The sequence below is a fragment of the Neofelis nebulosa genome, chromosome X (assembly GCF_028018385.1).
Source record: "Neofelis nebulosa isolate mNeoNeb1 chromosome X, mNeoNeb1.pri, whole genome shotgun sequence".
Lineage (NCBI taxonomy): Eukaryota > Metazoa > Chordata > Mammalia > Carnivora > Felidae > Neofelis > Neofelis nebulosa.
The window spans coordinates 127,714,540-127,734,187 of record NC_080800.1 but is presented as its reverse complement, the minus strand read 5'-3'; the positions used below and the strand labels follow the sequence as shown (position 1 = coordinate 127,734,187).

At 41.1% G+C, this 19,648-nt stretch overlaps 1 protein-coding gene across 3 annotated transcripts in view; it reads left to right on the top strand.

The window, feature by feature from the left end:
- The first annotated feature begins 150 nt into the window (after positions 1-150).
- Positions 151-19,648, top strand: part of F8 (coagulation factor VIII) — a 123,290-nt gene continuing 103,792 nt past the window's right edge. The window contains exons 1-2 of one of the 3 annotated variants that reach the window (XM_058713286.1): positions 151-391; positions 2,528-2,623. In XM_058713286.1, the coding sequence (XP_058569269.1) occupies positions 2,583-2,623 (41 nt within the window). In that variant the 5' untranslated portion in view covers positions 151-391; positions 2,528-2,582. Of the gene's footprint in view, positions 392-2,269; positions 2,624-19,648 lie in introns of those variants that run through there. The other 2 variants (XM_058713287.1, XM_058713285.1) reach the window with 2 other exon arrangements.

The following is a 19,648-nucleotide window of genomic DNA, read 5'->3' as shown; positions in this document are numbered from 1 at the left end:
CGTTGCGATTTTACTGAGTGAGAAGCGCTTGGAAAGAAGAGCTTCCCTGCCTGCAGGGCCCGTGGAGCCCTTGGAGCTTGTGCCAGGGCGAGTCTCCTCGCCCCGTAGCTACTCCTGTCGCTCTCACTCCGTCCTAGTTAGTGGCCGCTTCCACGTACCGAAGACCGGTGTTAATTCTGAACTCCTCTCTCAGCGCCACAAATCCACTTCAGCGGCAGCCCCCATCAATAGCCCTTCACAGTGAATCCGGCCATTTCTCACACTCCACTGCTACCGTCTTAGCCCAAGTCACAATCATTTCTTGCCCGCAGTTGACAGGTCGACCTGCTCCTACTCTTTATCCCCCTGAAGTCTGTCCTCTCCACCGCGGACGGAAAGATCAGTCTAAAAGGTAATTCTGATCACAGCCTTCCTCCATTCAGAACCCTAGCCCGGCTCCCTATTGCTCTCAGTGCAGAAGCCAAACTCCCTTTGCCGAAATGTAATCTCGGTGACACTTTCCATGACCGTGCCCATTTAAAATTTGCAACCTGGTACACCCCTCTTTTCCCTTCCCCTGCTTACTTTCCTTTTGTGCACGGCTCTTAGTTCACCTTCTAACGTACGGTGTGAGGTACTCATGTATCATACGTATTGCTTCTATCAGTTGTTTATATTTTTCAAAGCTGTGTACCCAGTGCATGGAAGTGTAGCATAGGAGTTTGGAGCATGACTTCTGGAACTGGATTACATGGGTTGGAATGCTACCACTTGCAACCTCTGTGACCTTGGCCAATTTGCCTAACCTCTCTGTGCTTCAGTTTCATCACCTGTAAAATGAAGACAAGAATAGCAGACCGCATTAAAGTAAAGTAACTTAGATCAGTTCCTGGCATATAGTACATGCCAGCTATTATGTCTGCATCCTGGTGCCTAGTAGAAGGTCTCAGCAAATGTTTACCAAAGGGGCTTCTTCCTACTTCTTTCCAAGTTGGACAGTACCCTACCAGTTGCTCCCAGGTACATTCGTACCTGTGCAGAACTGGGCTCTCAGTGATAACATTTCTTGTAGCCACGCTGGTGAAGTTTCTTCCTGTTATCTCCTATACTTTGAGGCCCTCCCCCGTCCCCCCAGATAAACATTAACCTGAGTAGGGCCTCTGCTTAAGCTCAGCACCGCTACCTTTTCATGTAAGGAGATATATCCCATACCTCAATGCAAACCAACTTAAGCATCAGGTAACTACAATGCAGGATTAAAAAAAATACATGAATGCTGGGTGGTTATGAGTGCTATCTACAGAACTGAAGCCAGGAGCGTTATCAGTAGTGCCGGTGGGGGTAGACAACTTACAACATAAATGTGGTGGGCCATGTTTAAGCTCATTGAGAAGGCGAGATGTGAGCCAAGACTTGAAGGAGGTATGGAAGTGGAAATGTGTAGAGGTCTGGGGGAAAGGTGTTTTAGGTAGAGAAAATAGCAAGTGCTAAGGTCTAGGTGCAAGAGAGTGCTTCATATTTTAAGGAAGAGCAAGAAGGCCAGTAGCCATAGTGACATGAGGCCACAAGAGGTCTGGAGGAAAGGGCCATGCAGATCATGGGAGATACTCTAGACCATGGTAAAGATGTGGGATTTTACTCTGAGTGAAGTCAGAAGCCAGTGGAGGGTTCTGAGCAAAGGAGTGACATGATCTGGTTTATAGTTTTCTTTTTTTGTGTTTTTTTGATGTTTATTTCTTTATTTTTGAGAGAGAGAGAGAGTGAGAGAAAGAGAATCCCAAGCAGGCTCCACATTGTCAGCACAGAGCCCCACGTGGGGTTTGAACTCATGAACCCTGAGATCATGACCTGAGCCGAAATCAAGGGTCAGAAGCTTAACTGACTGAGCCACCCAGGCACCCCTACTTTATAGTTTTAAAAAGTCACTTGGTGGTGGCTATTCGAGGGGTAAGGGCAGAAACAGGGAGACTATTAGAATACTGGTTACTCTTGTTTGTGCAAGTGGATTCCAGAATCTCCAACAACATCCAGACCTCTTGCTGCTGCTGCTGCTGCTGCTGCTGCTGCTGCTGCTGCTGCTGCTAAGGAAGAAGGCTGGACTAGGCTAGGAATATGAATACACATTAAAGCTCCTCTTCACCTTGACCTCTCCGTCCCTCTCTTCCTTTCCTTAAAGGTTCTGCTAAAGCAGCATTCTTGTGTCCCTACCACTCTCAGAAGTGAATGGGTTAAGATTTAGCTCAGCCTCCCTTTTCCTATTCGGTTCTTCCTGTGGCTGCTTCCCACTGCCACAAAGGAAGCAATCTTATCTGTTACTGCTTACTGCTAATGCTGCTGTAATATCCAGCAGGTAAAGTTCCCTCAAATTCACAGCAAAAATTTTGGAACTTTTCTCTAAATCATAGAAAATTTACCTTTTTCCTCCCGGGAGCTGAAGATATTTTAGAGGAAAAGTATTCTTTCGCTTCTTCAGTGAACATTTTCTAGCGATACGAGCCATGCAAATAGAACTCTCCACCTGCTTCTTTCTGTGCCTTTTGCCATTCAGCTTCAGTGCCACAAGAAAATACTACCTGGGCGCAGTGGAACTGTCCTGGGACTATATGCAAAGTGAACTGCTCAGTGAGCTGCACATGGACACAAGGTAATGGCATGTTTTACAGGGTCCAGTCAGGACTGTGAGAATGTGATTGGTTGGAAGAAGGTGCAGACATCAGGTTAGGGTAGCTGTGATGCTGGTTATATGTGATATCACAAATGCTAATTGCCAATCGTTGTCACAGATCTGGACTATTTGTTGACATGTTGCTCAGTTTTGTCCATTGCTTCTCTTTGTCACATGCCGCCACTCTGGAAACCAGACCGCAGAGTAGAGGGAGAACAAGGAGGCAAGGAGCCTGAGAGAGAACAAAACTTCCCGCAGCCTACCCCCAAGTTTCCATCCAGAGAAGCAGAGCCATGAGATCCCATCAATATTACCCACAACTTTAGTCTGTACTTCTGTGTGGGTGTGGTGTGGTTTTGATATCTTTGCCCGGTTTTGGTTTAAGGATTAGCCATGAGTTCAGAAGCTTTTCATCTTTTTGGGTTGCAGTGCATTTGGGGAGACTAGTATTAAATAATTTTTTCGATGTTATCTGTGATCATTGATTTATTCAGATTTCTCTGCATCTTCTTCAGTCGAATTTGGTTGTAGATATTTTCCTAGAAAGGAATCTGTCATCCCTAGATTTGATAATGTATTGGTATCAAGTCACATAATAGTCTTGTGATGTTGTTCAACTGTTCTGTGTCTGTAGTTCTATTTCCTTTCTCATTCTTATATTGTGTATTTCCTCTTTCCTTCTCTTAAAAATAATATTTCCAGAAAGTTTCTCAATTGTATTGATCTTGTCAGGAACAATCTTTTGGTTCTATCAATTTCTACTTTTACTTTCACGAATTCATTCCTTCTTCCTAATTTCCTTTGGTTCATTTCGCTGATTTATTGCTTATTGAGTTGAGTGCTGAAATCATTTATTTTACATTTTGTTTTGTTTTCTTTAAAGGTGTATCATACAGATTTAACCCCAATACATCTATAATGGCAATGTAAATATTAACTGTGATGTCATACGTACTTTATAGTCTTTTTTGTCCTTACTGTTTGGCTCCCGACCCTCCTTCTACATTAGCCCCCTTCTTGCCTGTCCCCAACCAGATAACCCTAGGATGATAATATAGACTCGTGCACACACATATACACATATATATGCAAATAAAGGCTTTGTTGGTCATTGTTTGTTTTACAAAAATGGGATATTACACACACTTCACTCTCTCATTAACACCTAGTATAATTCTGTCTAAGTCAATTGGCATAGCTTCAGTTCATTCTTTTTAATGACCACATAAGGTTCCATATTATTTCCATTTTTTGGTCATTATCTCCTATATCATTACATACGGTGGTTTTATTCCTCTGGGACTCATTCTCAAGAGGAATATATTACTGGAATGAAGGGAATATTTTCTATTTGTTTTTAACTTCCAGAAAGGCCAGAACTCTTCAAACATTTCTACTATCAATGTATGCAAGTGACCATCTCCCAGCTTTCACATCATTAAGTGTTATTTTTTTAAATTTTTTGTCAATCGGGGTATAATGATACTGTGTCATTACTTTAATTGCATTCCTTTTATTTCTTAGGTTGAACATCTTTTCAAGTGCCTGTTGGCTCTTGCATTTATATTTTGAGATTTGACTATTCTATGTTTTGCCCATTTTTCTTTGGGCTCTTTTATTTTTTTTTTTAATTACAAAAGCTCTTTTATTATCACAAGTATTAACCCTTTATTATATTGCATTAATATACTAGTGCACAGAGCAATTTCCCCCAAGACCTATTGTCTACTGAGTTTGTTTATAACTTTTTTTTTTTTTTTAATTTTTTTTTTCAACGTTTTTTATTTATTTTTGGGACAGAGAGAGACAGAGCATGAACGGGGGAGGGGCAGAGAGAGATGGAGACACAGAATCGGAAACAGGCTCCAGGCTCCGAGCCATCGGCCCAGAGCCTGACGCGGGGCTCGAACTCACGGAGCGCGAGATCGTGACCTGGCTGAAGTCGGACGCTTAACCGACTGCGCCACCCAGGCGCCCCTATAACTTTTAATAAAATTTTTAAAAATTTATGCTCAAGTGTATCTACCTTTTCTTTCATATCTTCAGAGTGGCCGGTGTTGGCTAAAACCGTTTTCTGCTCATCAAGGTTGTATGTGTATTCTCCCAGATCTTCTTGCAAGATTTTTATTGTTTTGCTTTCTACATTTCTGGTGTCAATTCATCTGATATTTATATTTGCATATGGTATAGAAGTGGGATCTGTCTAGTTTTATTTCCATCCAGATCAGTAGCCCTATTGCAGTGGCACCATTTATCAAATAATACATCTTTTACTGCTGATTCGAATAAACACATTCATCATATAAATTTCTCATATATACAGGGCACCTGGGTGACTCAGTCAGTTGGGTGCCCAACATTGGCTCAGGTCATGATCTCATGGTTTGTGAGTTCTAGCCCCATGTTGGGCTCTGTGGAGACAGCGCAGGGCCTGGAGCCTGCTTTGGATTCTGTGTCTCCCTCTCTCTCTGTCCCTTCCCACTCATGCTCTGTATCTCTCTCCTTCAGATATAAACATTAAAACATTTTTTAAAAATTCTCAAATATACTAGTATCTATTTCTGGATGCATTGAACTAACTTTGATCTTGCTATGCCAATACCATACTGATTTGATTACAGTGGAAGAATAAAATGCCTAATCTTTAATACCTGGCAAGTGGACTCAGTCCTTGCTGCTGTTTTTTTTTTTTTACCTTTCTTAGCATTTTATTATGTATTTTATTCCTCTATGTAAAAATGTTAAAAATTTTTCCAATTAAAAAGAAGTCCTGTTGTGAAAAGTCCTGTTGTGATTTTAATTGGAATTTTATTAAACTTCTACATTAATTTTATGAATATAATAAACAGAAGCAATTTATCATTACAGTTATCTCTATGCATTTTATATACATTTTGCTATTGTTAATAAAAATTTTTTCTCCTATTTCTATTTCTTGTTGTTTAGAATCAGAATAGAGAAAAGCTATCTGTTTTTTGTTTTTTGTTTTTTTCCTTTCCCCAAATGTCAGCGTTCTCGGTCAGACTTGAAAACACTTTAAAATAAGTCCTTGGCAACCTCCAAATTATTCCTGGTGACACTGATATCCCTTTGGCCATAATCCTGGGACCAGAAGGGCATATAAAAAGTCACCTTTCTATCTGTTTATATTCACACTGAATCTAGGTACCTTAGAGAATTCTCTTATTAATGCTAGTAATTTTACACTACAATACTGAATCTTATGTGAAATGAGCAAAATGAGACAGATTATAGCTCTATTCCAATGTTTATAGCCAATTCTTTTTTTATCTTCTTCTTGAATTTATTAGAAAATATAAGAAAATGTTAAATATTAGTAATGAAAGCACCACTCCATGATTTTACTTGAAATAGTCTTAATGTTTTGCTGTTTGGAATAACATTTGCTGTTTGTTTTGGATAAATGGTCGTTACTTCTATTCCAATTTGCCATAAAACTTTTATTAGAAGTGACTTCAGCATCTAGCATCATCTAAATTTTATTTCTTAATATGTTGATTGATAAATGGATTATGTTCATAGATTTTCTGACACTGAATACCCTTACATTCTTGGACTACAATCTAATGTTCATATAACTTGATTATCGCTGATGAATTATCGTTCTATGAGCTAATATTTCTTTAAATACTGTGTGCCTTTATAGCACCCTTCTATAGGGCAGCCGACAGAGCAGAGGGCAGCAGAGGTAAACACTGTCTGCCTTTATCCTGTGACTCTGATTATAGCTTTATTGTTTACTATTCTTAGGTTTTGTGATTAAAATTGTATTGGCTTTATCAGATGAACTGGTAAGTGCTCCATCTTTTTCTTTGGTCCAAGTGACATTTGCAATATCTTTAATCATCTCTTGAGGCTCTTCTGTAATAATTAGTCAAATCAAGTTTCAACTTTTTTTGTAGTCAGATTTAATAATTTTATATCTCCCCAAGTAATCACTTCCTTTATTTTTTCAGTTCTGTTGCCACTGTATTGCATAGAGCGTTCTCTCAGGATTCTTTTATGCCACCTTATCTATAGTTATGGGCCCTTTATTTTTCTTAAATTCCTATATCTCTGCTGTTTATCTTTTTTCCATAAACAGGTTTGCAAGGGATTTGTCTATTTTGTTGTTGGTGATGGTCTTTTCGAAGATGAGCCTCTATGTTTCTTTGTTCTTCCCAGTTATTTTTTAGTGTTTGATTGGTTTTTAGATTTTGTCTTTATGACCGATCTCTTTGTTTCTTTTGGCTTATTGTGCTGTACTTTTTCTAATATCTTAGGAAAAGTAACATATTTTTTGTCTTTTGTTTTTAATAGTGAAGGCATTTAAAACTATATATTTTTCTCTGAGAACGAGTTTTCCATATCCCACAGGTTATGTTACAAAGTTTTCATTGTTTTAATAGCTTGCAATATCCTCTTTGGTTTCATTTAGGAGCATGATTTTTTTTCTTTTTCTTTTTTTTTTAAAGTTTCTATTTAAATTCCAGTTAGTTAACATACAGTGTAATATTGGTTTTGTGTGTACCATAGAGTGATTCAACACTTCCTTACAACACCCAGTGCTCATCACAAGTACCCTCCTTAGTACCCATCACCAGTTTCACCCCCCTTCCACCTCTCCTCTGCTAACCACCCATCTGTTCTCTATAGTTAAGAGTTTGTTTCTTGGTTTGTCTTTTTCTGTTTGCCAATCTGTTTTGTTTCTTAAATTCCACATATGAGTGAAATCGTATGGTATTTGTCTTTCTCTAATTGACTGATTTGCTTTGCATTATACTCTGTCTAGCTCCATCCATGTCATTGCACATGGCAAGATTTCATTCTTTTTACGGCCTAGTAATATTCCACTGTTTATATATGCCACATTTTCTTTATCCTGTCCTCAGTCAATGGACACTTGGGCTCTTTCCATAATTTGGCTATTATACATAATGCTGCTATAAACATCGAGGTGCATGTATCCCTTTGAATTAGTACGTTTGTATCCTTTAAGTGAACACCTGGTAGGGTGATTCATGGATCATAAGGTAGTTCCATTTTTAACTTTTTGAGGAACTTCTGTACTGCTTTCCACAGTGGAGGCACAAGTTTGCATTCCCACCAACAAAGCAAGAGGGTTCCCCTTTCTCCACATCCTCACCAATACTTGTTGTTTCTTGTGTTGTTGATTTTACCCATTCTGATAGAGGGGATATCCCATTGTAGTTTTGATTTGTATTTCCCTGATGATGAGTGATGTTGAGCATCTTTTCATGCGTCTGTTCACCATCTGGATGTCTTCTTTGAAGAAATGTCTATTCATGTCCTCTGCCCATTTTTTAAATAGATGATTCATTTTTGGGTGTTGAGTTTGATGAATTCTTTATATATTTTGGATACTAACCCTTTATCAGATATGTCATTTGCAAATATCTTCTTCCATTCCATAGATTGCCTTTTAGTTTTATTGATTATTCCCTTCAGTATACAGAAGCGTTTTATTTTCACATAGTCCCAGCAGTTTATTTTTGCTTTTACTTCCCTTGCCTCCAGAGAGGTATCTAGTAAGAAGTTGCTATGGCCAATGTCAAAGAGGTTACTACCTGAGTTCTCTAGGATTGTGATGGTTTCCTGTCTCACAATGAGATCTTCCATCCATTTTGAATTTATTTTTGTGTTGGGGCGCCTGGGTGGTGCAGTCGGTTAAGCGTCCGACTTCAGCCAGGTCACGATCTCGCGGTCCGTGAGTTCAAGCCCCACGTCAGGCTCTGGGCTGATGGCTCGGAGCCTGGAGCCTGTTTCCGATTCTGTGTCTCCCTCTCTCTCTGCCCCTCCCCCCCGTTCATGCTCTGTCTCTCTCTGTCCCAAAAAAAACAAAAAACAAAAAACAAAAAAAACGTTGAATTTATTTTTGTGTCCGGTGTAAGAAAGTGGTCCAGGTTCATTCTTCTGCATGTCGCTGTCCAGTTTTCCCGGAACCATTTGTTAAAGAGACTGTCTTTTTTCCCATTCGATACTCTTTCCTGCTTTGTCAAAGATTAATTGACTATATAGTTGTGGGTTCATTTCTGGGTTCTCTGTTCTGTTCCATTTATCTATGTGTTTGTTTTTGTGTGAGTACCATACTGTTTTGATCACTACAGCTTTGTGATATAACTTGAAGTCCAGAATTGTGATGTCTGCAGCTTTGATCTTCTTTTTCAAGGTCGCTTTGTCTATTTGGGGTCTTTTGTGATTCCATGCAAATTTTAGGTTAGTACTAGCTCTGTGAAAAATGCTATTGGCATTTTTTAGTGTTTTTTTTTTTTTGAGAAGAAAGAGAACAAGTTGGGGAGGAGCAGAGAGAAGGGGGACAGAGAATACAAGCAGGCTCCGCGATGTCAAGCAAAGAGCTTGATGTGGGGCTCAAACTCACAAACTACAAGATCATGACCAGAGCAGAAGTCGGATGCTCAGCCAATTGAGCCACCCAGGTGCCTCTGCTATTGGTATTTTAATAGAGATGGCATTAAATGTGTAGATTGCTTTGGGTAGTACAGACATTTTAACAATATTTGTTCTTCCAGTCCATGATCAAGGAATGTCTTTCCATTTCTTTGTGATGCCTTCAATTTTGTTCATCAGTGTTTTATTGTTTTCAGAGTACAAGCCTTTCAGTTCTTTGGTTAGGTTTATTCCCAGTTATCTTCTTATTCTTGGTGCAGTGGTAAAAGGGATTTATTCCTTAATTTCTCTTTCTGCTGCTTTATTATTGGTCTATAGAAATGCACCACGTTTCTGTATGTTGATTTTGTACCCTGCGATTTTACTGAACTTGTATGTCAGGTCTAGCAGTTATTTGGAGGAGTCTTTCGGGGTTTTCTATATAGAGTATCATGTCATTTGCAAATAGTGAAAGGTTGACTTCTTCCTTGCTGATTTGGATGCCTTTTATTTCTTGTTGTCTGATTGCTGAGGCCAGGACTTCTAGTACTATGTTGAATAACAGTGATGAGGGTGGACATCCCTGTCGTGTTCCTGACCACAGAGGAAAGGCTCTCAGGTTTTCCCCATTTAGGATAACATTAGCTGTGGGTTTTTCATATATGGCCTTTAAAATGTTGAGGTATGTTCCCTCTAAACCTCCTTCACTGAAGATTTTCATCATGAATGGATGTTGTACTTTGTCAAGTGCTTTTTCTGTGTCTGTTGAGAAGATCATATACATGGTTCTTATCCTTTCTTTTATTAATGTGATGTATCACATTGATTGATTTGCAAATATTGAACCACCCTTGCCACCCAGAAATAAATCCCACTTGAGTGTTGTAAATGATTCTTTTAATATATTGTTGGATTTGGTTTGCTAGTATTTTATTGAGATTTTTTGCATCCATGTTCATCAAGGATACTGGGGATACTGGCTTGTCATTCTCTTTTTTAGTGGGGGATTTATCTGGTTTGGGGATCAGAGCAATGCTGGCCTCATAGAATGAATTTAGATGTTTTCTTTCCTTTTCTATTTTTTGGAATAGTTAGAGAATAGGTATTAACTCTTCTTTAAATATTTGGTAGAATTCACCTGTGAAGCCATCTGGCCCTGGACTTTTGTTTGTTGGGAGATTTTTGATTACTGATTCAATTTCTTTGCTGGTTATTGTCTGTTCAAGTTTTTTATTTCTTCCTGTTTTTATTTTGGTAGTTTATAGGTTTCTAGGAATTTGTCCATTTCTTTCAAGTTATCCAATTTGTTGACATACCATTTTCCAAAAGATTCTCTTGTAATTGTATCTCTGTGGTGTTGGTTGTCATTTCTCCTCTCTCATTTGTGATTTTATTTATTTGGGTCCTTTTTTTCTTTTTGATAAGTCTGGCTAGAGACTTATCAAGTTTATTAGTTTTTTGAAATAACCAACTTCATTTAGGAGCATCATTTTTAATTACATTTTTTATCTGCTTGTGAAGTTATTTTTTAGTATTTGGATCAACTTTGAGTATCATAATAGTTTGTTATTGCTGTATAACAAATTACTCAAAGTTCACAGCTTGCAACAACACCCATTTATTATCTCATAGTTTTAGTTGGTCAGAAGCCAGGTGGACTCTACTAGCCACTCTGCTCAGGGTCACACAAGACCAAAACTCTTTAAATTAATTAATTAATTTTTAATTTACATCCAGGTTAGTTAGCATATAGTGCAACAATGATCTCGGGAGTAGTTTCCTTAATGCCCCTTACCCATTTAGCCCATAACCCCTCCAGCAACCCTCTGTTTATTCTCTGTATTTAAGAGTTTCTTATGTTTTGTCCCCCTCACTGTTTTTATATGATTTTTGCTTCCCTTCCCTTATGTTCATCTGTTTTGTCTCTTAAATTTCTCATATGAGTGAAGTCATATGATATTTGTCTTTCTCTGACTAATTTCACTTAGCATAATACCCTATAGTTCCATCCACGTAGTTGTAAATGGCAAGATTTCATTCTTTTTGATTGCCGAGTAATACTATAGTGTGTGTGTGTGTGTGTGTGTGTGTGTGTGTGTGTGTGTGTGTGTATGTGTATACCACATCTTTTGCAAGACCAAAATTAAGTTGTGGACAAGGCTGCCCTTGTTACTGGAGGAGAATCCACTTCCAGACTCATTTGTAATTTAGTCCCTTCTCTGAAGTTCCAAGTCTCTCTCATGCTTTAAATCTGTCTGACTTCCACCATATCTCTCTGACATTTTCTGCCTTCCTCTTCCACATTTAAGAATTTTCATGATTATATTGGATCCATCCAGATATTTCAAGATAATGTCCCCCTCACAGGATCAGCTGATTAGCAACCTCAATTCCACCTGCAATATTTCTTTTGCCATGTAACATATTCATGGGCATAACACCAAAGAGCAAAGGTTAAGGGAAACAAAATTTTGCCTACCCCAGGTATAATTTACATACGATAAAACATACAGATTTTAAATGTACAGTTTGATAAGTTTTGACAAGTGCATACAAGTTATGTAATTACCACCTTAATCAACAGATAGAACATTTATGTCAATCGTTCTGCAACTTTTCAGTGGGTCTCCCCACCCTGATCTGGCCCTTGCCCGCAAGCTGCTTTCTGGATTCATTTTTTACTTTTTAATTTTTTTACGTCATTAGAATTATATAGTATGCACTCTTCAGTGTCTGGCCTTTTATCTTTACCATCATGATTTGGATGTTCATCCAGATTACTGCACAAAGTAGTTTTAGTCTTTGTATTGCTGCTTACTGCTCCATTGTTATGGGAATATATCACGATTTTTATATCCATTCACTGCCACATGGACCTTTGGATTATTTCCAATTTGGGGGCTAATAAATAAACCAGCTATGAGCATTCCTGTACAAGCTTTTGTGTGGACATGTGTTCTCATTTATCTTGGTTAAATATCCAGGAATGAAATTGCTGGATCATATGGTAAATGCATGTTTAAGTGTAAGACACTGCCAACAGATTTTCTAGAAAGGTTGTACAATTTTCTGCTCCCACCCAACAACACATGAGAGTGCCAGTTGCAACACATCCTGGATAACACTTGATGTTGCATTTCTCTGACAACTAAAGATTCTGAGCATCTTTGCATGTGTGATTGGCTGTTCCTATATTTTCTTTGATGAAATGTCTGTTCAGATCTTTGGCCTGTTTCATTTTATTTTTTATTTTAGAGAAAGAGAGAGACCATGTGAGCTGGGGAGAAGGGCAGAAAGAGAGAGAGAGAGAGATTGAGGGAATCCCAGGCAGGCTGCATGCTTAGCACACAGCCTAATGCAGGGCTTGATGTCACGACCATGAGATCGTGACCTGAGCTGAAATCAGGAGTTGGACGCTTAACCGACTGAGTCATCCTGGTGCCGCTGGCATATTTTAAAATTGCATTGTATGTCTTGTTATTTTGTAGTTTTAAGGATTTTGTATATATTCTGGATACATTTTCAGATGTACCTGTTTTGAATATTTTCTCCCAGCACAAAGTTTTTCATTTTGATGAAGTCCAATTCGTCTATTTTTTTTTCCCTTTGGTTGTTTGTGCTTTTGATGTCATATCTAAGAAACTGTTGCCAAATGTGAGGTCACACAGAATTATACCCATATTTGCTCCCAAGAGTTTTATAATATTAGCTCTTACATTTAGGCCTTTAATACACTGAGTTAATTTTTGTGTGTGATGTGAGGAATGGATTCAAGTACTTTCTATAGTTTATATGGCTTGCAGTTGTGAAGTGTTAATGACCCTAAAGTAGAGGCCTGATATGTAACTGAACAATTAGCCACTTATCCATTAATGTTGGCATTGTTAAAAATTATTAAGAAATTTGTACTTTGAGGGAGTGCAAGTGCAGGGAGGGGCAGAGAGAGAGAATCCCAAGCAGGCTGACTGTTGTCAGCACAGAGCCCAACACGGGACTTGAACCCCCGAACCACGAGATCATGATCTGAGCTGAAATCTAGAGCTAGATGTTTAACTGACTGAGCCACCCAGGTGCCCCAATACATTGTACTTTGTATTGTATCTTCCATCTAGCATGCAGTCTGAGGCATAGTGAATAATAGTATAAACTTTAATTGAATGGAGAAAATGGTGTACTTGTTATCTAGCCTTCTTTTGTTGTGTAGGCAGTCACATGTATTTTTACCAGGAAAAAGTGAATAGAATTTTTATTTTGATGATACTATTTTATAGTCTAGATTATTTTGATACCGATTAACAGGATAAACTGACTCTGGACACATCCTGACAAGCTCTGCCAAATTTTGAAATAAACATCTGGGGAAATTCAGTTTTATATTATCTGTTCCTGCAGCTGCTCAACTTCTAAGCAAAGGTCAGGGAATATAATAGGTTTTCCGATTAGTTTTAGATAAAATGTGAAAGAACAGTTCATGTGAAGGACATTGTTGCCAAATATATTTGGCAAGATTTATATATGAAATCCCAAGGGAAATGCACAAACAAAATCCCACAGAAGTTAGGAAGGAGTAAAACCCATGAACCCTGGAACATTTTGTCACTTATTGTGCAGATTACCCCGAAATTGAGACAGGCACATACATCACGTGTTTCTGCTTCAGTGGAAACTATTCACTCTGATAGAAAAGGTCTTAGCCTGGAGAGCTATACATGGTCCCGTATACGCTCATCTCAGAACTGAATCACATACATGGATGGTGCGAGTGCTCTTAGGAATGTCTGGTGTGTCCCTTTGAATAGTGTCCCTACTGTGGACCATGTTCCTTTGGAATAGGGTCTAGGCCTTCTGTTTCTCTGTCCCACAAACTTATCTCTTTAGCCTCTGATTTTTGCCTCTTTCCTTAGAGGGAGAAAAAAGTGTTTTCTGTGTGCTCTTGATCCTGTTCCCTCTTTGTTCTTCCAAGTTGTTCATCTAGTAAACATTTTCTGTGTCTTAAATTTTCATTTTAGTCAGAAATATTAAAGTGGAAGCACTATGCTAAGGATGTAAAAATACCTATCTCTTGAAATGGAGAAACTGGGTGGAATAGACCCTACAGAACCAAGGAGACAATTTGGAAAAAGCGAAAAGGGAACAAATTAGAGACGAGTTGATTGATGACTGTGGAAGGACATAAGTGTCAAAGTGGCCAGGAGATGGCACAAATGGACTGAAGAGAGGAGTGTACTTGATGACATGGGTACCAGATAATGTTATTACACGACTAAAAACCATCTAGGTCTATACCGAAGCTAGTGCCATGAAAATTTTTAGAGATGGATGAAATTAGAGCACATTTAAATATGAGTTAATACCATGGGGTTGGGTTCCCTGGAAGCTCGCTGTGCCACAGAGATTAACGTGCAGGAAGTTCATTTAGAGTGCGCCTACACAGGACCAGTCCTGGGGAAGGGAAGGGAAGGACAGGGAAGAAGCAGGGGTGGGCACGGGGAGAAGCTGGACAGCAGTGCAGGCCGACCCTACCGGGAGCTCTGGAGCCGGAGCCACCGTTCTGAGTTGCCCCATTTGGGCCAACAGGGCCAGACTTTTCTGCCTCCTCCTGATCCATCAGGAAGCACTGGCTATCCTGGGAGTAGCCGGGAGGCTCCCAGGAAGGGGGCGTGGCCTGTTCCGGGAAGGGCCTGCGGGCAGCTTTGGGAGGGGGCGTGGCCTGCCTTGGGAAGGGCCTGGGGGCTGATTTGGGAAGGGGGCGTGGCCTGCCCTGGGAAGGGCCTTCGGGCTGCTTTGGGAAAGAGCATTTCTGGTTCAGCTTGTGCGGGGCGCGACCATAGGCCCGGCGGTGGCTCCTGGAACCTGGAACCAGTTCCTGTCTGTCTTCGTCACCGCCCCCACCCGCTCACCTGCCGCGTCCTCACTGGTATTGTGCGGCAGCTTCTCCAGGTCCCAGGGGCCTGCACCTTGCCTCTCAGGCAGGGTGGCCGCCCTTGGGAAGGGGCACATTTCTGCCTGGCGTGTGACAGTACCCTACCCCTGCTTCCCGCCTTGTAATCATGCCCCCACGACTCCTCTTCTGGCCTGTTGCCCCTTTGGTATGAGTAGCCCCAGGTGGCCCCCCAATTTTTCACTCATTGAAACTTTAGCGTTTCTGCTGTGGGGACCTTCTATACTGCTGAGCTCAGAGCTGTAGAGAGGGGTGGCACAGATTCCCCAGGAGGGTCACAGTGGGGTGATAGTAAGCTGAGCTGCTTTTGCTGCCCTTCTTCCGTTCCTAGCCCAGGGATACAGAACCATCAGCGCATGTACAGCATGTACAGCACCTTGGAAATTGGCCCTCCATCTTCACAGGGCCCTGGCCCCAAGTTGGAGTTTTAGCTGTGATTTAAGAAATTACTTCACTGCTCTCTCTGTCTGGCAGCTCCTGGATGTGGCAACATGTGATAAACCCAATGGATGTCATGGTCAGGGGCCCACTCCAGCACCTACTTTATTGTACAGTGGGTCACCTGGTCAGACATGATGTTATAAGGGATCCCACATCAGTGAATGGAACCCTCTGTAACAGCTCAGATAGCAGGGCTGGCTGAGGACTTGCAGGCAGGAAAGACTAAACACTTACATGTCTCTATCACAATGAAGTGCTGTCCCTTCTAGGATGGAAGGGGTCCAGTGCAGTCAACTTGCCACTGACGAGCTGGCTGGTCTCCATGATGGACAGTGCAGTATTGGGCACCCAGCATTGGTTTCTGCTGCTGGCAAGTTGGACTTTCAGGGGTAGCACTAGGTAGATTGGCCTTAGTGGGAACCTATGGTTTTGGATCCATGCATAAATTCTCTCCCCTACCCCCATCGCCACTTACCTCACATTTTGCCAGCACTGTGGTGGCCCATACAGAGGCTGGCTGATGTTAATTGCCAGTCATTTTGTCTACATTATTGTTTTGTGTTTCTTCCAGGGTAGAAGCTCTATGGTGGCATTAATGTATGACACGAAGATCTTTCTGTTTTGTGCCCACTCATTGATATGTCTTTACCCCAGATATCCTCCTCCCTGATATTCCAGTCCTGTTACTTCTAGGTGCCTGGCTAGACAGCCAAACCATTTGCTGCTGTCCATTAGTCTGTATATGTTTGCACCTCAGGCCAATTCTCTTTCTACACAAAATGTTACCTTTCGATAACATTGGCTAGTATGTGCATATCAAGCTGAGCCATCTGTAAATAAAGCTGAGGGTTCTTCCTCTGCTAGCAACTGGTCATCAGGAATCCCTCACATGGCGATGGGTGTGACTTGAAGTAGAGGTATCAGTAGAACAGGAGTGAATGATATGGGTCTCTGACAAGCTGCTCATGCAGCCTGCTTGTGCCCACTGGTCCATGCAGATCTTCATTCCTTCCTCCTTAAATCAGCTCCTTTTTCTGGGAGAGCTTCGTTATCAGTACCCTGGCCCCTGGCCCTCAGCCAGTACAGAAAGTCATTTGTCATGGCCCTGAGTTGGCAGAGCTGCTCCCAATGACGTCGTGCTGTCTTGGGTGTCCTGGAAACCCTGGAGTGGAGTGAAATGCAGCGCTCCTTGGGAGGGGAGGGAGGGGAGGGAGGCTAGGGAGGTGAGCATTAAGTCAGTCTCACCTCGGCCCCACCGCAGTCGGTCTCCTTGGGACAGGTCTACTCCAAACAACGCACGGTTTCAAGGGGCGTTTTTAGCCAGTGTGCCACTGGATCTCTCGGAGGTCCTCAGGTCTTCCTTTGTGACTGTAGGTTGGCCAGCTTCTCCTCGTGCCTCCATCAGTCTTTACTTCATGTGAACGGATGCCAACCTATTAGGTGCAGGCTCACTGAAACCCTTGTGTCTTCTGAAAAGGAGATCTCGCTCGTTTGCTCAGCGAATCCTTTCTGTCTTGATTTTGACATCGTCTGGGGCTCACAGAGCCTCCTCCTGTGAGCGGCCGGCTGCTGTGTCTGTGTGTGGCCCTCATCTTTCACCCATTCTGCGCCGTTGCTGCTCGGGGTGACTCCCGGAAACTTACGTGCGAGGTCTGCGCTGTCTGCGTTTTTAGTTCACACCAGCCTCGTTCAAACATACATCTCTGGGCCACATCCCTCATCAGAGCTCCAGGGACACAAACTCGAAGACCGACCGGCTGGTTCCACTCTCACGTGTACCTGGATGTTCTCTCCTCCTGCCTTCGCCACAGTGTTTCTGTGCCGTTGGGGGGTGGGGGGTAACTGCGTGCCTCACAAAAGACGTCTTACAGATTCATACCTGCCCTTTCACTGTAAAGCACCTTGGTGCCTGTTAAGTTTTCAGTAGTTCTGAGCAATGTTCTGCTACTTATATCTGTAACCTTGGGCCGCGGCATTTCCACAGATTTACAGCTCACAGTGAATTGTCTGAAAACAACTCAGATGAAAACGAGTCTTTCCAACAAACATTGTTCAAATAATGATAACATCTGTGCTTCCTTGGGTGATTTTATAGCTTTATAAGCACACAAATGAAAAAAAAGTGTCCGCTTTTTTCTGTGTGTGTGTCTGTGTGTGTGTCTGTGTGTGCGTGTGTGTGCACACACACAGGAAGTTTATTGGGGGAGCTTATCGGTGCTTATTGAGGCTCACTAATTATCTGAAGAGTTTCTTTGAGGAATTGTGACATATCAGGGGCTTAGTGTTGGTCTCTGTTGCTGGAAAGTTGGACATTTGAGCTTTGGTGAGTCTGTGCTGTCACACCCATGCATAGCTTCCCGTATGGCTCCTCCATTCATATGTCCATTTTGGCAGGATTGGAGTTGCAATGACAGAGGCTGGCTAATACCAATTGGCTAAGTTAGTCTACTTGGTAGTTTGGTGCCTCTTCTGTGGTGGATACTCTCTTCACTTTTTCATTCTTCAGTGCTCTTCCTTTCTTTATGTAGCTCTGAATTTCTGACCTACATTAATTTCCTTCTCTCTGAATAGTTGGTTGTAATATTTCTTGTAAGACAGCTCTACTGGCAACAAATTCCGTCAATTTTTGTTTGTCTGAGAGTCGTTATTTCTCCTTCACTGTTAAAGGATAATTTTGCAGGGTACAGAATTCTAGGTCGGTTGTTTGTTTTTTTTTTTTTTTTCTCTCAACAATTTAGATATGCAATACTCCACTCTCTTCTTGCTTGCCTGGTTTCTGAGGAGAAGTTGGATGTAATTCTTTTCTTTGTTCCTCTTTAGGTAAGGTGTTTTCCCTGTGGTTCCTTTCAAGATGTTTTATTTATCCTTAATTACCTAAAGTTTGAAAAGATATGCCTAGAGATAGTTTTTTCAGGGCATTTGTCCTGCTTGGTGTTCTCTGAGCTTCCTAGACATATGTTTTGGTACATGACATTAATTTGGGGGAAATTCTCCTTATTGCTTCAAATATTATTTCTGTTCCTTTCTCTCTTTTTATTCTGCTATTCCCATTGTGTGTATGTTATAACTTTGGTAGTTGTCCCACAGTCCTTGGATATCCTATTCTGGTTTTTGTCAGTTTCTTTTTTCTCTTTGCTTCTAATTTTTGGAAGCTTCTACTGTCATATTTTCAAGCTCAGAGATTCTTTCCTCAGCCATATCCAGGCTACTTGTGCATGTATCAAAGGCATTCTCCATTTGCATTGCAGTGTTTTTGATCTCTAGCATTTGCTTTTGGTTCTTTCTTAGAATTTCCTTTTTTATGCTTATCTTATCCATCTGTTCTTGCATGTTGTTTACTTTGTCCATTAAAGTCTTCAGCATGTTGATCCCAGTCTTTAAAAAGTCCTTGGTCTAACACTTCCAGCATTCCTGCCATACTGACTCTAGTTGTAGTTCTGCTTCTTGTTCAGTCTCTTCAACCTGTGTTGGGGTTTTTTTGCCCTTTAGTGTGGCTTACAATATTTTGTTCAAAAGTGGACATGCTGTCCTGGGTAAAAGGAACTGTGAAAAATGAGATCTTTAGTAATGTAGTGGTGAGGTGTGGGGGGGAGAGGATGCATTCTATAGTTATATGATTAGGTTTCAGTCTTTTGGTGAGCCTGTGTCCCTGGACTGTGAACTTCACCGTTGCCTCTAAGTTTTCTTCTTTAGGTGGAACAGGATGGTTAGAGGAGGCGAGAGTATCTCTTCCATGTAGAAGGCTAAAGCAGACTGATGTTGGGTTTTCCCTTCCCCCAGGTGGATTAGGCTGTGATTAAAATTGCAATGTGTTAGGCTCTGGCAAAATAATTTCCCCCTCCCCTGCTAAAAGCATGAGGAGAGTTTTTTTTCTGATATTCACTATGAGGACCTAGTAGAACTCCTAGAGGTAAAAAGCACAAAAATGTGGGGGCCTCAGGCCACCCTGAGATTTTTTAACTCTCATACACCCTGCACTGAGTCTCCAGTAGTTCGTAATTTACCTTCAGGTTTTCCTACCTCCGCACTGGTTCCCACAGACATTTGTGCCTCAGGGTTCTGCTCTGGTAAGTTGCGACTCTGTGTTTGGCAGCCAGTATCTCTAATTTTGGAGGCAGCAGTTTGCCCTGTGACTTCACTTCTCTGATGGACCTAAGAAGAGTTGTTGATTTTTCAATTTGTTCACCTTTTTACTTATTGATAGCATGGAATGG